The 19,329-nt window shown below is 27.6% G+C and overlaps 1 protein-coding gene across 2 annotated transcripts in view; it reads right to left on the reverse strand.

Moving 5' to 3' along the window:
* Positions 1-4,648: 4,648 nt before the first annotated feature.
* The window catches only part of LOC113553255 (alpha-catulin), a 45,636-nt gene continuing 30,955 nt past the window's right edge, over positions 4,649-19,329 (reverse strand). For both annotated transcript variants that reach the window (XM_026956484.1, XM_026956485.1), the window contains exons 5-13: positions 19,070-19,293; positions 15,389-15,569; positions 9,279-9,527; positions 9,021-9,180; positions 8,822-8,934; positions 8,688-8,738; positions 8,253-8,591; positions 7,151-7,357; positions 4,649-6,841 (exon numbers count right to left, since the gene is read on the reverse strand). In XM_026956484.1, the coding sequence (XP_026812285.1) occupies positions 6,707-6,841; positions 7,151-7,357; positions 8,253-8,591; positions 8,688-8,738; positions 8,822-8,934; positions 9,021-9,180; positions 9,279-9,527; positions 15,389-15,569; positions 19,070-19,293 (1,659 nt within the window). In that variant the 3' untranslated portion in view covers positions 4,649-6,706. The remainder of the gene's footprint in view (positions 6,842-7,150; positions 7,358-8,252; positions 8,592-8,687; positions 8,739-8,821; positions 8,935-9,020; positions 9,181-9,278; positions 9,528-15,388; positions 15,570-19,069; positions 19,294-19,329) is intronic.

The following is a 19,329-nucleotide window of genomic DNA, read 5'->3' on the forward strand; positions in this document are numbered from 1 at the left end:
AACTATTGGAATTCATGTTATCGAATAGAAAATTTAAAGTTTTTCTCAACGGCAAAGCAAGCAAATACAGATACCTCCAAAATGGGCTGTCTCAAGGTTCCGTACTTTCGCCAGTGCTCTTAAATATCTACATTTCTGATATAACATAGCCGATACTTTAGAATCAGTAGAAACCATACTAAATCGAGACCTCAACAAACTATACATATATTTCGAAAGATGGTACCTAACCTTAAACTCTAATAAAACAGTGGCACTGGCCTTCCACTTAAATAATAGGGAAGCAAATAGGAAGTTAGAAATACAAATTAACGACATCGACATACCAAGTGAAGAATGCCCTGGGTATCTCGGAATAAAAATCAATAGAGCCTTGACATTTAAAAAACATCTAGAAGGGTTGAAAAATAAACTTCAGACGAGGAATAATATTATTTCAAAACTAGCAGGATCGACCTGAGGAAGTGACGCAACAGTTCTACGTGTATCAGCATTAGCCCTGGTATACAGTGTAGTTGAGTACTGTGCTCCAGTTTGGTTCAGGAAGTTCTCATTGTAAAAAGATGGACACGGAGTTAAACCAAACGATGCCAATTATAACAGGCACAATAAGAACGACTGAAGAATAACGGTTACCGGTCTTGGCAGATATAGCCCCACCGGACCTACGCAGATTGATACATGCAGAAAGTATAGTGGATAAGAATAAAAGAAACCCCAAACTACCACTATATAAAAATATTATTACACACCCTCATAGAAGGCTTAAATCGAGACACCCAATATGGGACCTTACACTTCCAGTAGAAGCTCTATCGATAACATGGAAAACGCGATGGAAAGAATCGGGTGTACGAGGAGTTACCTTGATCGAAAACCCAGACACAAGAACCCCGGGTTTTGATTTTCCACGGAAGCTATGGTCGACCTTGAATAGAATAAGAACTGAACAAGGCAGAAGTAAAAGTTTACTACATAAATGGGGAATGGAACAATCCCCTCTTTGCTCTTGTGGAATCGAACAAACTATCAAGCATATTACTAAATTTTAAGGAGGAATAGCAAAATTACATGATGCTAAAACAGAGGCAATTAATTGGCTAATCAATCAATCTATAAATACCACTCTAATAAGCAACAAAGTTCCTGGCCCGGTTACCTTTAAATTTAGGATACATATAGGATACTTAACACATTTTAAAAGCTGTTATGTTATTGTGATTTTAAGTTTAAATTTATCTAATACCTATTTATTGTTATAATTTCTTACTCATTTAACATAGTTTAATGTATCTCTGTCTACTTTATTGTATTTAACAAACATTTATATTTTATAACTAAACCAATAATTCATATGCAAATTAAAAAAATAAAAATAAATAACAATTGGATTATAGTAAAATAAAATTGTATTGTTGATATCAAACTATTTATAATGTAATCTAAAATAAAACCAATTTATATTTTGTTTTAGAAAAGAAATGAAACGGATTCAAAACTAAATACTCAACATTTATAATTATGAAGAGCTTGAACTATATTCTACTAATAAATATTTAATTTAAAATTCAAATCGCAAAAATAATTAAAACCATTTGATTTTTATTATATTAAGAAATTGTATCTATGAATATTATAAATTATATGAACTAATGATAAAATATTTTGTAAAAATCACAAGGTCATTTTTTGTCTAGAGTCATCAGATAAAACTGTGAGAAAAAAATTAATGACAACGGATACTAAAATAATCAAAAGGAGAAACATTAAATATTGTAATATTTTATAATTATAAATGCACCTTATTCAATTAAAAGACAAACACATCGTAGTTTTCTACGACAGTGACGTGAAAAAAAATCAAAATAACGATTTTAAAAGTCATAGATAAACGTACATTTTGATTATTTTCATAAGAAAAAATAAGAGTACCTATAAACAATATGCTCTTATAAAAATTGAATTGATAAATGTTATACAGTTCATAATGTCTAATGTTTCTTCGACATAATATTATACCCAATATCTATACAAAATATGTATCTGTTGATTTTCATTTGCTCACCATTATTTCGAGACAAAAAATGTATCCAGTGTTTTTAGCAATTACTTATTAAATTATTATGATTTATAATAACCATTATAATTAAATCTAACAAGAAGTCACCTACAAAATACTTGTTAAATTATACAAGAGCTTTAAATAATCATGTTTTATCCAAGACTAATACTTAAATTTAATATATATGTATATATATATATATATTTATATATTGTGATTTTGTTAATTTATTTTATGTATTGAAAATTGTATTTAATGAGCTGTGATATCTACTTATGAATTTTACAAACTCTACAAATTCTTAAAAATTGATTGTATTTTTTTATTACATAACTCAAGTATTCATTAAGCTACTACTTTATTATTCTTTATATTATTTTATGCTATCATTGTTATATTAATAAAATTGTTTTCAGTTAAAAATAAATAAACTATACAAAATCTGAAACTAACAAATAAAAGTAACTTTTTGCTATTGTTTTAAAAAGGTTTAAATAAACGACAATTATTTTTAATTGTATTTATTATTCAAGTGTTTTGTAACGAAGATGTACAATAAAACATTTACAAATATATTTTTTTACATGCATATAAAAAAACAATTCGAAAAAAATGACGAAATACAAAGTCAAAAACATTATTCGGACAAAAACGCGTTCTATTTATAATAATTAATAAATAAAAACAAAATCACCGACGCTTTACAACGGTACCACAAATTAATACAATTTATGTTCAATTTTAGACTTGTCTAAAATACAATACACACTCAATATTATTTATATAATGTAATAAATACGTGTATTTATGTATTTATATAATATAAAACATATGGATGTGTGTGTGTGTGTGTGTATGTGTGTATGTGTGTGTGTTATAAATATTTAAATAATCTTAATTAAAATTCAACAAATTACACACTAGTTTTAGATGTACAGATTGATGTAATCGTTCGTATTTTGTATAATAAAGGGCTTTCAGCGTCGTTCGACATTCAACACGGTAAAAAAATACTTATATTTTTAGCTATAAAAACAAGTTCAAATTTCAACTTAAAAAACAATTAAATCGTTGGTTGGAATCCAACTAACGACTAAGGGTTAATTAAATAAAAAAAAAATACATCAAAAGATTGTCTCTTACCGAAGTATATTAAATCTTGTTATATGCTTAAGCACACTACTACGTGACTATGTCGAACTATTATTTTAGTCATGAGTAAATGTAACAATTATGTCCAAAACGTATCTGAATCAGATTTCAAATCATTGATTTAAAACAAAAATATTGTTACCTGTTGACAAGCTTTTGTTCAAAAATTATAATTTAAGTACCTAAATGATAAAAAAAAAAATATATATATATTTATAACTCTTAAATACTAGAAATGCAATCTAAAATAATAATATTTAACAACATATTATACAGCAATTAATGTACTTAAAGGAAAAAAAACCATTACTATATAATTTTGTACAATATATTTAAAAATCTGTATAATATAAACTAGCTTTAGTTAAAATGCGCTTTTAATGAATATAAAAAAATAAAACTATGCTTTCAACAATTTAACGAGTGTATTTTTTACTAATGTGTTGATATTTGATGTATAATAATATTGAGGAAAGCGTCAAATAAGACAAAGTGAATCTATTACCCGTTTCAATTGATAGCTGTAAAAACTCATTATCGCTCTTTAAGAGAATAACCATCATACAGTTTTTATTAGTAAATTTAATAATATATATATTATAATTATTATTGATCATACATTAAACAAAACAATAACAACAACAAAAAATATTAGATGAGTATCTCTCTTCAACTTAAGAGATTAGTATTTTTATCTGTAAACAATAATAATGTAGAATACTCTTTTAAAACATGGACAATAAATTGAATTACACGTTTTCAAAGAGAATCAATAACCATAACAATATTAAATAGGTAATTATTAAATTGTTTTGTTTATACATGTCTAAATCATACATAATTTGTTTAATGACGTTGGTTAATTCTTTTAGCGATCATAAAATAATTTTTAATTATTTTATCGGGAGTTAGGAGATTTTGTAAAATATTGATCAGAATCAGTTAACATATATTTAATTAATTTACAATTTGTTAGATAATTAGAGAAAACTATAGTAAATTATGAAAAAGTTAACTTATGAGTAACCTAAAATGTTTGAAAACTATTTATGCAATGGCTTGACTAAACAAGATTATATTTTTTAAATGTGTTAAGTATTCCATTCGTCTATAAACTGTACAAAAAGGGGAACAATTTTAAATTCACGCATAAGGATTATTATAAGCAAATACTTGCATTATTTCAAATTGCATCAATTTATTTATATCGGATTCACGATTCTTTACAAAAACAAAAATAATATATAAATCCATTTGTATACTGATCTACATTTTAATTTTTATAAATATTATCGTTTTGTATAACATATTTTAGATTTAATAAAAAAAAATTATCAATTCAGTTTTAATATTATAAAATCAAACAAATGTATAAATAAAAGCCCCTAATAACGTGTATTATAATAAATAAATAATTATTTAATTATCGCACGAAACAATTGATTACAAAAAAAAATAAATATTATTATTGATCTTAAAAAAAAATGATGAATAATTGTTGACTGCATTTTATTATGCATATTTATTTTTTAAAAAAAATGAACGCATTTAAATCAAAGTTTATACTTCAAGAAATAAATATGGCTCAGTATGTAATTCGTTCAACAGTTTTATGTACACGGTTAATTGGACATCAGTTCAAAGCAAACGATATTTTTTCTTTATCTATTGTTATGCGTAGTGTCTATTAATATGAACGATCTTATTATAGTAATACGATAACGATGAAGAAATTGAAATTTTTCACTCTTAATAACAAATTGTATTTTGATAAATTTACATAAAAATAACACGGTATACAAATTATTTAAAATTGATCAAACGATGTTAAAAATTTGGCACAGTCTAATAATGTATGTATTTACAAAATCACTTTTAAAGATCGTTAAAAAACGTTAAAGCCAAAAAAGATTTGCGAATTTTTAAAATTTGGCATTTAAATAGAACGCCATAATTATTCGAAATTGTATTAAAATAATCAATTCATAATAAAATATTGATCAACAACTAATTTTTTTCAGAGATCGTTATATCTAATAAGTTAAAACACACGGGAAGTTACAGGGCAATGGAACACAATTTGGGGAAGACACATAGCTTAATATTCTACTTTGAAGTTTTTTTTTAACATGGAAAACTTTTTTTTTTTTTTGAGTGGAAGACACAGTCTTGACATCTCAGAAAAAATATTAATAATTTTCATAATTTTCACATTGTAGAAAATAGTCAAATATTATTTGAATCGTTATTGAATGAATTTTGATAGTTTGGAATTAGATGTCCAATGCAAATGAAATCGTATAGTATGTGTGGTAATATTATAATTATTATTTAATAATAGCTAATTATTAAGAACACATCTATATTGCGATGAATTTATTATGACTTAAAGCCGAATGATATCAAAATTCAGGTTAAAATTGTACAGTCAATAGTATTTTTATGTACAAGTAAATATCAAAACAAACCAAATAATAGGTACTCAATATGAGCAGTCAGGTTAAGTCCATCGTAAAAGATATCCTAATGAACACCGTTTTATTACTCATATATTACACGCATAAATATATATATATATATATATATATATATATATAAATATATAAATATATTATATTATACTTTGTAGTTAAAATATTGATTTCATATTGTAGATCTTTCTTAGCTGTGTCCTAATAAATTATATTGCCTGATTGTCTATAAGCTTAAGATTGTGTTTAAGTTAAATAACATTTTTAGTGACATCGTTTTATTATGATTCAAAAAATCAAGACATTTGTTGAAAATTATTTATATTATATAAATGTATGTGTATACATTGCTGTTTGCCCAAAACATTGAACCTACAATCTTATATTGTCAGTCAAATCGTATTAACGTGTCGTTTTTATTTAGTGTTCACTATACTTTAGAATTGTATAGTTACCATCCATTAGCGTACGTTATAGCATCGTTTTGTTTCATACGATTATAATAGATACGCCTCATACCACGATACATTATTAAAACACACTCGAACTCGGAAAAACTGTACTCGAATGATTGTTTAACTTAGGTGAATCGCCGTTGATAAAATATATTAAAAATTAATAATACAAATAACACGGTAAATCGATGCGAATCGAACGTTAACAGAATCTATTCGTCTAGGGCGCGATTGAGTTAAATCGATCGTATCACGGATATAATATTGTAATAGCCATTCCCTCCTGATGCGGCGACGGCGAATAAACATTATTATAGACAAATACAATGTAAATATATTTTATGCTACTTTTATTTGTTGAGCGAAACTTATCCGGTAACTTTAGTAATCCAAATACCGGAAATGATTTTCCAGTAGTATTGGTTGTATGCAGGGATTTGGAAGCCATGTAAATAGTTTGTGGGTTTCGTGCTGGCTGTGAGTGTAGCTGCACGGGCTCAGAAGAGTAGGAACGACACGCGGGTGCGACGGCCATCCCCTTTGCTCCTCCGCCCCATCCCAAACTGTCACATGGATCCATCCGAGCCTGATCCTCCACTCAGTTTGCCACCTTCGCCTCCGGAACCAGCACCACTACCGTCTTCGCCACGGTCGCCGAAGCCCCCGCTTCTGGTCGACAGACCTTGGAAGTCCAGGTTGTACTAAAAAATAATAATTTAATATTAAAATATGAGCTTGGATGATGTGTTTAAATAATTATGTACAAGGTACAAAAGGACAAATGCATATTGAACGGAAAAATAATATGCGAGATACTTGAGATCACTGATTTTTTGGTGAGAAAAATAGTTATAAACTAAAGTACGAGTGAGTATACGATATGCGAGGACGAAAGAAGGACGATTATTTATACGCATAAAATAAAATCGATCATTGATCGGTTATTACAATCAGTTTATAAACATTTTCTCGTGGTTTACGGTACACAATATTATGAGAATAAAACTTACTTTAGTAGCACATACGAAACAGGTCGTGACTACTTTTGATATAACATTCATTAACGTTTTAGTTTCGTTAATCACACTGTCAACCTTTGAAAACGTAGCAGATTTACCAACCGTAGGCATTTTTACGGTGAATTGCAACTGTTGTACGTATGTTGGAACTTGATCTAACTGTTCTAAAAGTTCTTTTTTGTTTGCACCCATAGGAACCTAAAAACACAAATTATCAGATTTAAAATTAGAAAATACTTTATTACAACATGAACCTGTTAAAGTTAGCTATAAGCTATTCGGTTAAATGGAATTCATAGAACACAAAATCATGTTCCATATAAAAATGATAAATTTAAATTATGCGATGTACAAATATTGCTATAGTAAAACGAAAAAAAATGTTAACTAGTCTACTTTTACAAAACCACGCTGTTAAAACATCACATTAGCACACTAAATTTATATTACATGAAATTCAAAACAATCATAACAAGTTTAATGATCAGAATATTCAAGTAATACAAAATAAGTACCTAATATAATAATTTGGAAGTTTCACTTTAAAATTAGTTACAGCAATAAATAATAGAGGTATATAATATGTAGAATTAGTTCGATGATTAAATTATTAATTTATTTACTTATCACACACAACGGACAACTTTTAATCCACTGTGGCGCGTAGGTAGGTACTACGCGTTTAAAAACAGTAGACATCTAGCTATGGATAATATTATTTTTTGGAAATAATTTTAAATATTTTGTGGTCCTATCTATTTATTTTTGCAATGAAACGTTATTGCATATATTTTCATTTCTATATAGGTATTCTACGAAATCATAATTATTATAAATCTCGAATTTTGACAGAATTTACCATGGTATGCCTTAAACCCTTTATAATTCCTTCTGTACATTATATTTTATTTGGTATTTAAATTTTTTTTTTTAAACGTAATAAAAAAAAAATACTATTAAATGGTGGCCAAAAAATATTTGAAAAACATTTACATTTAAATTCTTCACAATTAAATTTCAATTTTTTTAAAAAAGTTTTGTTTTACTGTGAAGAAAGAGTATAACATCACGGAAAGCAGAATATATTATTTACCTGATACGAAAATTGTCTGACCAATTTGTACAGCCTATTAGCCTCCTCAGCCAAGTATTCCGCCTGCGTGAACAAATCTTGAGTGGTCCTCAGCGACGAACCGCCGTCACCCTTGGTAAACTCGTACATGCTCAACGCCATACCCGACATGTTTTTCGCCCTGCGCACAATGTCGTTGTCTTCGTGTGCTTTCGTCGCATTGCCCCGTTCGTCCACGCTGGCGCCTTCTTCGTTGGCTGCGTCATCATCTTCGCCGGCGCCCCACCGATCAGCTTCCGCATCTACTTCACTCGATGCCAATTTCATTTCCAGACCAGCCTTAGCGATTTGATCTTGTTCCTGCGTGAGATGGGCCGGATAGAAAAATCATGGTTAAAAAAAAAATCTCTTCGACCACAATTAATAGTTCTATACAATCATAATTCGATATCTTACCGATAAATCTAGTCTCACGGATTTCAGTGGTTTCGTCGTCGTACCATGTTTCTGTAACGAATTCAATATTGTCATCAAAATCAACAGTCTTTAAAATAAACACAAAAACTTAATTATGTTTTATGTCAACTTACGCCTGGCCTGGGGAGTGACATGTATGTTTGTTTTTCCGGTATTTGTTTTTCCATAATTTCTTTACACACCGTAGACACATCTTGAGTTAAAGCTTGCCACATATCCGCAAATACTAAAACAAATTACATATACGTTTATATTTTTGAAAAAAAAAAACGATAAAGACATAAAATATAATTATCAATGATGATGACCGACCTTCTAAATTTTCCTTTATGATTTTTGAACAAGGATAGTGAGCTAATGCTTGAGCAGCAGTAACAATTTGTGGTGCGTACACTCGTAAATTAACTTCGGCATGTTTTGCAGAAACCTGAAGAGATTCTGCAGTCGCAATGTGCCTGAGTACTTTACAAATCTGAAAATCAAGACACAATATTTTCGTTACGATTTTACGGCTCTTATTATTACTAGTTACTATTACTACTATTATTATTTTTATATATTTTGACATACTTCTCCGATTTGGTCTACGACTTCTACGAATTGATCACCGTACTTGTTGAGACTATCGACATCTCCGTCGGAAGACGTGGTCTGTATGCACGTTACGAGATCGTACCCGGTCCTAATTATTAAAGGTAAGTCATGGGATTGTTCTTTACACGTCGCTATGAGCTGCAGTCTGAGTTCTTTGGTGGCGTCGAGGCACTGGTTTACGGCGACTTCCAGCGATTTCGTAGGTGAATATTCGTCACACTGTTCCTAAAAAATATTCAAAACATTGTTTTAAATAATATATCCCCGAGTTGCAGCATCGTGGTTGTTATGTATCCAATAAAATAGCAATTTTAAAATTAAATTAAAATTAGGACATCAATAGATTTTAAATTTATATGGATTCGATCCAATTATTTATATTATTCATGGTACAAACGTTCATCCAATTACGCATAAACAACAAAGTCAACGATTTATTACAAAGGTTTCGTTGGTAAATTTAACCGGTGTGTATGAAATATAATTAGTTTAAATATTTTTGGAATTATACAAGACACTGAACATAATATTATATTATATTATTTAGTATACAACTTAGAAAGCGTAGAAATTAAATAATATGCAAGCACCGAGGTTCGAGATTATAAATCGTAGTAATACAATTTTTTTTATTTTAATGGTCATATTTTTAGTGCACTTAAGTGGATTTTTAAAAATTTAATTTATCCACTAAATTGGTTTATAATTATAATACAGTTTATTTAATTTTTTTATCCATAAATTGTTATCAAATATAAAAGTTAATTTAAGTGGACATAAAGTTATGGTATGACACGACAAATATTTGTTCAAATTTTACGTAAATAATTTTAATAACTTAAAATATTTTCTAAATAAATCTAAAATAACAACGATAATAAAAATATAGTGTAAGAACTATTATTTTGATCCATTATTTTATGAAGCTTAAAATGAAAATTAAAACAGATTTTATAAAAACATTCTATATTACTAAAAATTATCATGTACCAACCTACCTTTTGTAATATAATCAATATCAGTATATCACACCTATGCATCATAACCAGGGTATAATATTGTTCAATAAAAACAAAACTTCAGACTACCATCTATCATAATTTTGACAGTATATTTAATACAGAATTATACATTTTTGAAAACATGTTTTTCTTTTCATGTAACGAACAGAAAAAAAAACAAGAAAGTTTTTCATACACTAAACTTTATTTTTCATTTTGACAACATGAAATTTTAACCATTACTGTAACTATATAATATAACTTTAATAGTATAAATCAAATTTTACTATAGTTTAAACAGCTTTATTAATATAATAGGTATTTATAATGAACAACTATTAAATTTGTAAAAAAGAATATATTTAAATGTTTTGTTACCAATTATCTAACTTAAATTATATTCTTATAAAATAAAGTGCTAACTGCCAGTATAAAATAATTATATTGTTACTAAAATAGAATGAGAAACTTTATGCATTTTTATGTTTATTTTAATTTAAAAAATATCTGATACAAGCAACAATGGTTACAGGTTTATACTTCAGATAGAGGTTTTTTTAAACAAAGACTGAAAGAGTCCAAAAACCTTGAGTTGGTTTGAACTTAAATTAAAAACAACAAATTAGTTGGGTCGTTGAGCCTATTAGAATTCGTAACACATTTATGTATTTTATTAAATTTTTAACTAAAGCAACCGCTAACCGCGTATGATAATCGAATTTAAAAAATGATATTCATCGGAGCTCTGTGCTTCTGTCATTCAGAACTTTAATTTCTTAATTTATTCAACACTATAGTTTATTGTTGTGTCATTAAGATCAACTATCAATAAATTTGAAATATATCATCACTGTTATTAACTTATTTCAATACATCGAAAATTATGAATCTAATATGATTGTAAAATAACATAAAAACGAATATTTGAGGAAAATAAAATTATTCATTCAGTTTAATATTATTAAGTAGGTATATTACATATTTGTACAAAGTATTTTATACCAATATCGACTTTGTGCGTGTAAAAGTATTTTCAACAGAGGCAAAAATAATATTATAAAAAAAACAGATGTAATATATTTTTTATGTACGTGTATCATGTAGGTATGTGTGAATACAGCTATTATTTATATACATAGTACATGCATATTGTATTTACAGTCAGTGTCTTATCCGGTTCAATCGTTACGGTATTTTTTTATTTTTTTTTTTTCAGTATTATTTGACCGAGTTCTGTACACTGACATACACGCGCTACATAATAAATATAATAATATTATATCGATTTATTACTATCCTAACATCCTAACATATTTTTCTGTTGTTTTGTTTTGATTAATGAATTGAAATACTGTTTTAATCATTTAAAACGTTTAACAGCCAAAAATGATTTATTACTACTGTTTTATTATTATTATCATCGTTGTGCATTTTATCGTCATTGTTATTATCGTTTTACATTCTCTTGACTCAAACAAAAGTCGATAACACAGTGGTGCGCCAATTGACGCACGCACACCTATTATTTTAATACATATATACATCATTATATACTTGTTGCCCGTACCGCATTGAATAAACATTTTAGCTTGTCGCACTCAAACAACACTAGACTCTTTCATTTTTTTTTTTTTGCAGCCCCTCGTCGGTGTTTTAACCACGGTTACCATATTTACCACCAGATCCACCACATCATCGAGTAAGTTTGGCGACACTCATGCGAATTTAAAAACGACTAAAATTGGGCTAGACTTGGCACGAATAATGTTTCAACTGTATAAACTGCGGTTTAGCGGTAAAAGTAAACCTAATGGCGAACGATAACACTATAATTCTATAATATTTCGATATTTTTTTAAATACATTTTGTGTCATTATTTATATTATATTGTGTTAATAAAATACTACGTGCATTTTTATAACAGCTGGTCACACGATACATTGTTTGTATTGGTTTATGGGCTGACTACAAATTAAACGCGACAAGATCATAAGAATAAAACATAAACTGTCAAAACCAAACGGGACACGTAAGACTTTTTAATAGTTATTTTTTTCTTTTGTGTTTGGGTATCTGAATTTTAATTATTGTATTTAAGACGTGACTGAGTTCTTAGTATTCTATATTTAATTATATTCATATAGAAATACTTAAAATATTATTTTTATACACGTCTATTTTTTTTTTGTTTTTTGTTACACTTTTTTTGTTATTTTGAGTCAAATTAAAGTTTTTTTTTAATATTATTATTACTTTTTTAATTTTTATAGTCTTATTGACTAACCAACTATTATATATTTTTAATTTAAACATTTTTTTTGCACGTTTTTAAGATTCATATTCTTATTTGAGATTCTGTTTACCGGTATTATTTGTGAGAATTCTTAACAGTTAATTATACGAATTATGAAAATAGGGTTTTTTTATTCCGTTAACACTTTTGGAAAAAAAACTTGTAAATTTTCTCAAAAACTTGAATGAAACGTCTAAAAAAATATTAAGAATATAATAATTACTTATAAACGCAAATTCATATCAAAATTCAAAATAATATTAAAATATTAATCAAATGCATACGATTTTGCAAAAATGATGCAAAATGATGCAAAAACACACGTTTCAAGTCAAAACCACATTTGAGACAAAAAATGTAACGTAATGAATACACTACCAAATTATTTTTCATTTTTCATAAATAGATCGAAAAAATAATGTAATAATAAAATTCTATCCGGTAAGTACTTATAGGTATAATATATATATATATATATAATATAGCTCCTTTATTACATAGGTGATTATTAACCATAAAAATGGTGTAAAAATAGTACTTTAATTATTAACATAATACTTATGGTAGAATATCAAATTAGAAATAACGATCATAATTAAAACCGTTTTAATTTGAATTGTTTAAATCCATACAATGCGTCTAGAAGTTGGCAATGACAGAGTAGTTAAATTAGAATGCGTATAATGTGTACAGTTGTGTTCATTCATTATTGATGTGTGCCTGAGTGGATGGATGGATGTTTGTGTAATAAGAGGGATGTTTAACCTACATAGGGATGATATACCGTACACTTAATTGACCGGTGTCAGACGAACTAAACCAATCTTAAACCCTGTCTTAGTATTCCCGGTGTTATGCTATAATTAATTACCTATATAATAAATCTTCGACGATCAAAATAGAAAAATTCAATATTAACGTAAATAGTTAAATAAATCTAGTATATTTAATTAGGCATTCACAGCTTATAATAAATGAAAATCCATGCTAAAGTTTTAAAACTTAAAAAAAACTTAACTCTTGTCTTAAAAAAGACTTTTATGACTTATTTTAGAGGTTTTATATTATGATGTAATGAAGTAATAAAGTATTTTTGCTATTGTATGATGTATTTTATTCACAACGTTCATACTATCTGATCCAAAACTTTATGAACAACCAATGTATCCTTTTAAAAAGTCAGTAAACTTTATCTTTAAAATAACTTTTGAAATGATTTAAACTACATGTATAAATAACAGATATTATTTTATTATACAAGTAGAAGTTGGTTTTAATAACCACTTTCTATTAGAGATATTTATTATACCTGTTTAAAAGGATTTAAGAAAATTTTCAATCCTGGAATCAAATATAAGTTTAATTAGTTACATTTACAAAAAATTATCCAATATAATATCTAATAATAGAAATTAATATTACTCAATCATACTTGGTGATTCAAAAATTCGTATATATACTATAGTTATACTATTTATTTGATAAAATGAATGAGTTTACTAGTAACTTTAAGTTGCACAATTTAGCAGTTAATTTCAACGTTTTGAATATTTTATAAAATGGATATTTTTTATAAATGAATTTAATTTATTGTTTCTTATTGTTTTTTCATTAGTAAATTAATAACACCTGATGGTTTATATTTCAGATTCAGTGTAAACATACATATAATACATTAATATTAATTTATATAATTTTATAAATATATACAATATTGTACATTATGCACATTTATCATTTATGTAACCATGTAGAATGTGGATTGTAGGTATATGTTTATGTATGTGTGAATAAATTTGTAAGTAAAATATACATATATATTTTTATTGTTGTATACTAAATAGTAAATTTTTCAAAAGCTTAAAATCAAAATCAATTTTATTAATATTAAAGTTTCAAAATTTAAGTTTTTAAATTATTGTGTGTTACTTTTCAATGTTGGTTATAAATATTTTATTTTAAACAATTTTGTAATTCAAATAAAATTATTAACATCAATATAATATAATATTATTGTTGTGTACTTGTGTGTTATTATTACTATAATGTATATTATGTAACTTGTAAATATTAAATAACAACTTAAATATTCACGGGTTAATTTATTTAGTATACTACAGAGTTTCTTCGTCGTTCTAGTTTATATGCGGTCTTTTCTGCATGTATTTAAGTTCAGATCACGTGTAAAGTTCTTTACATTTACATGGAATGTATACTGTAAATATTTCGTGTTGACGTGACGTTCAAAGTGATTTTAAAAGTGTTCGTTAGCGTGTTTTACATTGTCTATCTGAGACACATGTTATGTTCAATTTTATATTTTTCATACTCTTTGAACTACTTTTGTGTTTTTAAAATAAGAAAAATCAAACCTATTTAAATAAAAATTTTCAGTTGCACTATACGTGTAAGTGTAACAAACAACTCAACAAGGAAAATCACGTTTCGTAAAATTTGTTTTAATAGTAATAATAATGTACAACTACTAGAATAATTTGATTAAATGTCAACGGCGACTATATTATACTGTGCCTCGCTTGCCATTTATACATTAACCCGTTATAATAATAGTATGACGTATATTAATATAATGGCAGAGACAGTTCTAGAAATTGCGAGGGCCACGTATTTACGTCATATCGTTATCATTGACATTAAATATTGATAGTACCGGGTATCAGAAACTTTATATAATGCGAGCATTGAAATTTAAATCGTTATTTCCGCAAACCGTTCGTCCACCGAAGGTACCTATACAGGCATAATAATATGTTTTGAACGCATAACTTACCAGTCTGGCTCCAGCTCTGATCAACTGGTCGAGATGCGTTTTGACGCGATCGCACAGCGTCAGTATATTTTCCCGATGCTCGTGCCTGGTGTACGCGCTGTCCGTGAAGTCTTGCGTGCGTTCCATGATCACGTCCATGGTACGCAATAGCGTTTCCTTCTCGCTCAGCACGAGTGTCAGCCTGCGGACACACAAACACACGCACATTTGTAAATTAAAATATATATTAATAAAATACAAGTATGCTAAGTATATACATAAAATAAATGAATATGTGATATATAAACGCACGCGATTGTTAACAACCCCGCGACGACGGTAATCGCGGCGACGCGTAGATCGTCCGGACAAATCGTTTTTTAATGAGCCCCACAGCTACACAACATAATAATATATGTAGGTACACGACACCTCGAAATAACGATATAGTGTTTGACAGTTTACATTCTATGCGAGTGGCGGATTTACATGAATAAAAAAAAATATATACGTACAAATGTAGCTAAAGTAAATGGATCGCAAAAGACAAAATAAATGATTCGGACATCGAAACGGAGTGTAAAAATAAATGATTTAGTAGCGAATCCTGCAAATCGGCACTGTCATTATACAATGAGCGTTTATTAAGTTATAATAATATTATGCGTCCAGGACTGACGGGAATAAACATTATCAAAATGATGCATTAACCAACGTCACGTGGTAATTTTAATGCAGTATTTTATAAGATTATTATAATATTTATTACTGTTTCACATTAGACCGGTGAAATATTAGTTGCCTACTTAATGTCGGTGTCATATATGCATTTGTTTTCGGCGAGCATGTAATAATGGATTTTTCACTAAAGGACCGCGTACTATACCTATCTACACGAGCTGCTGATAAATATATATAAATAGAAATAATGTAGTCTCGGAATAGTTCTGAATACGAGTGCGGAGAGTAGTTGCTGGATTTTGGGTGGTGTGGACTTATCTCTCGTGAAGAGAACGGCTGCCGTATCAAATTATCCTTGATGTCAGACGAAACTAAAGGATTATAGTAGCAACCTTGAAATTAGGATCAGAAACTTCACTAGTAGTTTTAGTACAATTACGTTAGTTATACAAGGATTATTTCATTTAACAAACGTCGCTGAATGCTATATACTCTATGATACATAATTAAGAGTCTGCTGTGAAAAAGCAGAAGAAAATCTTGATGTCTCATCTAAATAATCTTTTAATTCAAATGATATATTATGTCAACATAGTGCTAAATTAAAATATATATGCATAGAAAAATATTTATGTACGCATTACGATCAAATAATAATAATAATAATAAGTGAAACCAAATTCACAATGCCACGGCACATGTTCATACTTGATGAGCTAGACACAATATTATTTATTTTTATTTTTTTTATTTTTATTTTTATTTATATAGTATGTAATATGTAATATGCACTTTAGTTTGAAAATTACAAGAACATTTTTCAAACTAAATATCATGTCTTTTAATCTTAAGTACATTTTATGATCAAAATAAATTTTACCAGACAACTAAATACATATTAAATCTACATAATATATTATTTTATAAGAATACAAAAAATATAATGTGTATGCATGTATTATACTATATACATATAATATACATATAAATATAATAATTTTCTTTATTTATACGTAATGCATGAATGCATCTACATTTTTAAAGGTTTCTATGTAGATTTTTAATGAATTATTTACCATGTTATTTTTCATAAAACACATACATCTGTCTACACCTTTATTTATAATTTATATTGTAATTAATTTGAATAACACACCTACAAAAATGAATCGTACATTTTTCATTTTAAATATAATATTAGATAAAACGTTTATTATAAAACTTAAATAGGATTGTAAGATGAAATATTTTATTAAAAGATAAGTTAATTTGTAAATTATATAAACAAGGTGTCTTACAATTATCGGACATAATATTCAAATTTAATTTTATCATAACATTTTCATATATTCATGGACCATGATACACAGTGTATATACAATATACATAAAAACATTAATATTTTGCTTAAAAAATTCAAGAAAATTAATTTTTTGATTTAAAAATATAAAAATACCTAGGTATTAAAATATTTATATTTATATACACAACGCATACATTATACATATAATAATTATCTAAAGTATAAATTATATTAGGTAAATATTTCTCTTCCATAAAATAAATAAACTTCTTACGAGTTAACCAAGTCTAAATGCAAATATGGATCAGCACGCAAAAATATTGCATTTATAATATAAACAACAAATTTTAAATTTTAATCAAGCATCTTGACCAAAACGAATTAAAATGTATAAAAATTCACGATGAAATCCTATATGATGTCTAGATATATGAACTTCCATAATAGTCTCATTGATTTTATTTAAACACAAAAAAAAATATTCACAAGAGTTTTTTTAATCACTCAAGTCTACGTTAGAATTTTTTAAAAATATGACATACTGTGTATTACTTGTGTAATATTATAACTATACATTTCACATGCAATACACAAATAAGTAACATGTATACATTATAGTACTATGCATATAATATTATTTGACATACCTACTGGTAAAAAATATTCTCGATTATAACTATACATTATTTTACTTTAAATAAAGTAAACCTCAAGAAGCGTTAAATTCTTTTATAACGTTGACAGTTATATTTTTTGATCAGATAATAGATATAAGTATAGGGTTTACTATATGTAGAATTTATATAATTTATAGTTTTACGATAATGTGTAAAAACTAAAATGTAAGGTTTCGAGAACCATCGACCTCCACGAATAATGAGTATAACTTGACAAATGATTTGTATTTTTATAAAAATGTATTGAACTATGCGTGTCCCAACCAAATATGATTTCAATCAAGTGAAAAATCTGAATTCAAACTCAACTTTTTCACTAACGTCAAAACTACACGAAATATATTTTTATTTCATTCATATTCTGATTATTTTTCTTGAATTTAATTACTTTTGTGCAGACCGAAACGTTGGACAGAATTATGAAAATAAACTGTCAACGTTGCGTATTATTATTACAGTAAATTCATATATTTCGTACACGTTTAAATTTAAATATACTACGGTTTGTTTAAACTAAAAGCTAGCGAACAAACAAACTTGTTTACGGACTGCTTTCGTGTAAACGTCGTACGACTGTATCGTTTGTGTGCTGGAATTTGCTTAATTTATTATATAGATATAAAGTTATATAGGTACACGATGTGCGTGTAATTAAAACTTAAAACGCAATAATTTTTTTTTTGTGTTACGAAATTTTTATTTTTTTTTACCTTAAAGTCAATTTATTTTAGGTTAGATAAAATATGAAAAAGATTTAAATTCAATAATAATAGTCCTATACCTATAAAGTCTTCTCGCGCAAACGTCGACAAATTTAAGGAAACCGTATAGGTGCTTGAGCTTAATATAATATAATATACTGTATATAGCGACTACCCGCGATGGCTTAGTGAGCGCACAACTACAAATTTTGGGACGCGTCTGCATTGTGTTTGTAATAAAAAAAAATATAGCGACTCGGCACCCTCTACCCACCCGCGTTGTATTATTATTATTTATCTTAATAATATTATTTTTATAACCAAATCACACTAAATATACCTCGTCATGTCGACAAACGAGTCCAGGACGTTGAGCGCGTGGCCAAGTGTGTCGCCACCGTCTTGTTCCGATATGTACGGTGTCAGGGCCATGGACTCACCGCCACCCTCCTTCACGCCGTCTTTGACCACGTAATGGATCAGGTCCATGGCCCTGCGCATCTGGCAAAACACCGTGTCCCGGTTTTGGCTGGCCTCCGAGCTGTCCGGGTGCCTCAGACACGCCTGTAACACACACACACACACACACACAAACACTCG

This window comes from Rhopalosiphum maidis, chromosome 2 (assembly GCF_003676215.2).
Source record: "Rhopalosiphum maidis isolate BTI-1 chromosome 2, ASM367621v3, whole genome shotgun sequence".
Lineage (NCBI taxonomy): Eukaryota > Metazoa > Arthropoda > Insecta > Hemiptera > Aphididae > Rhopalosiphum > Rhopalosiphum maidis.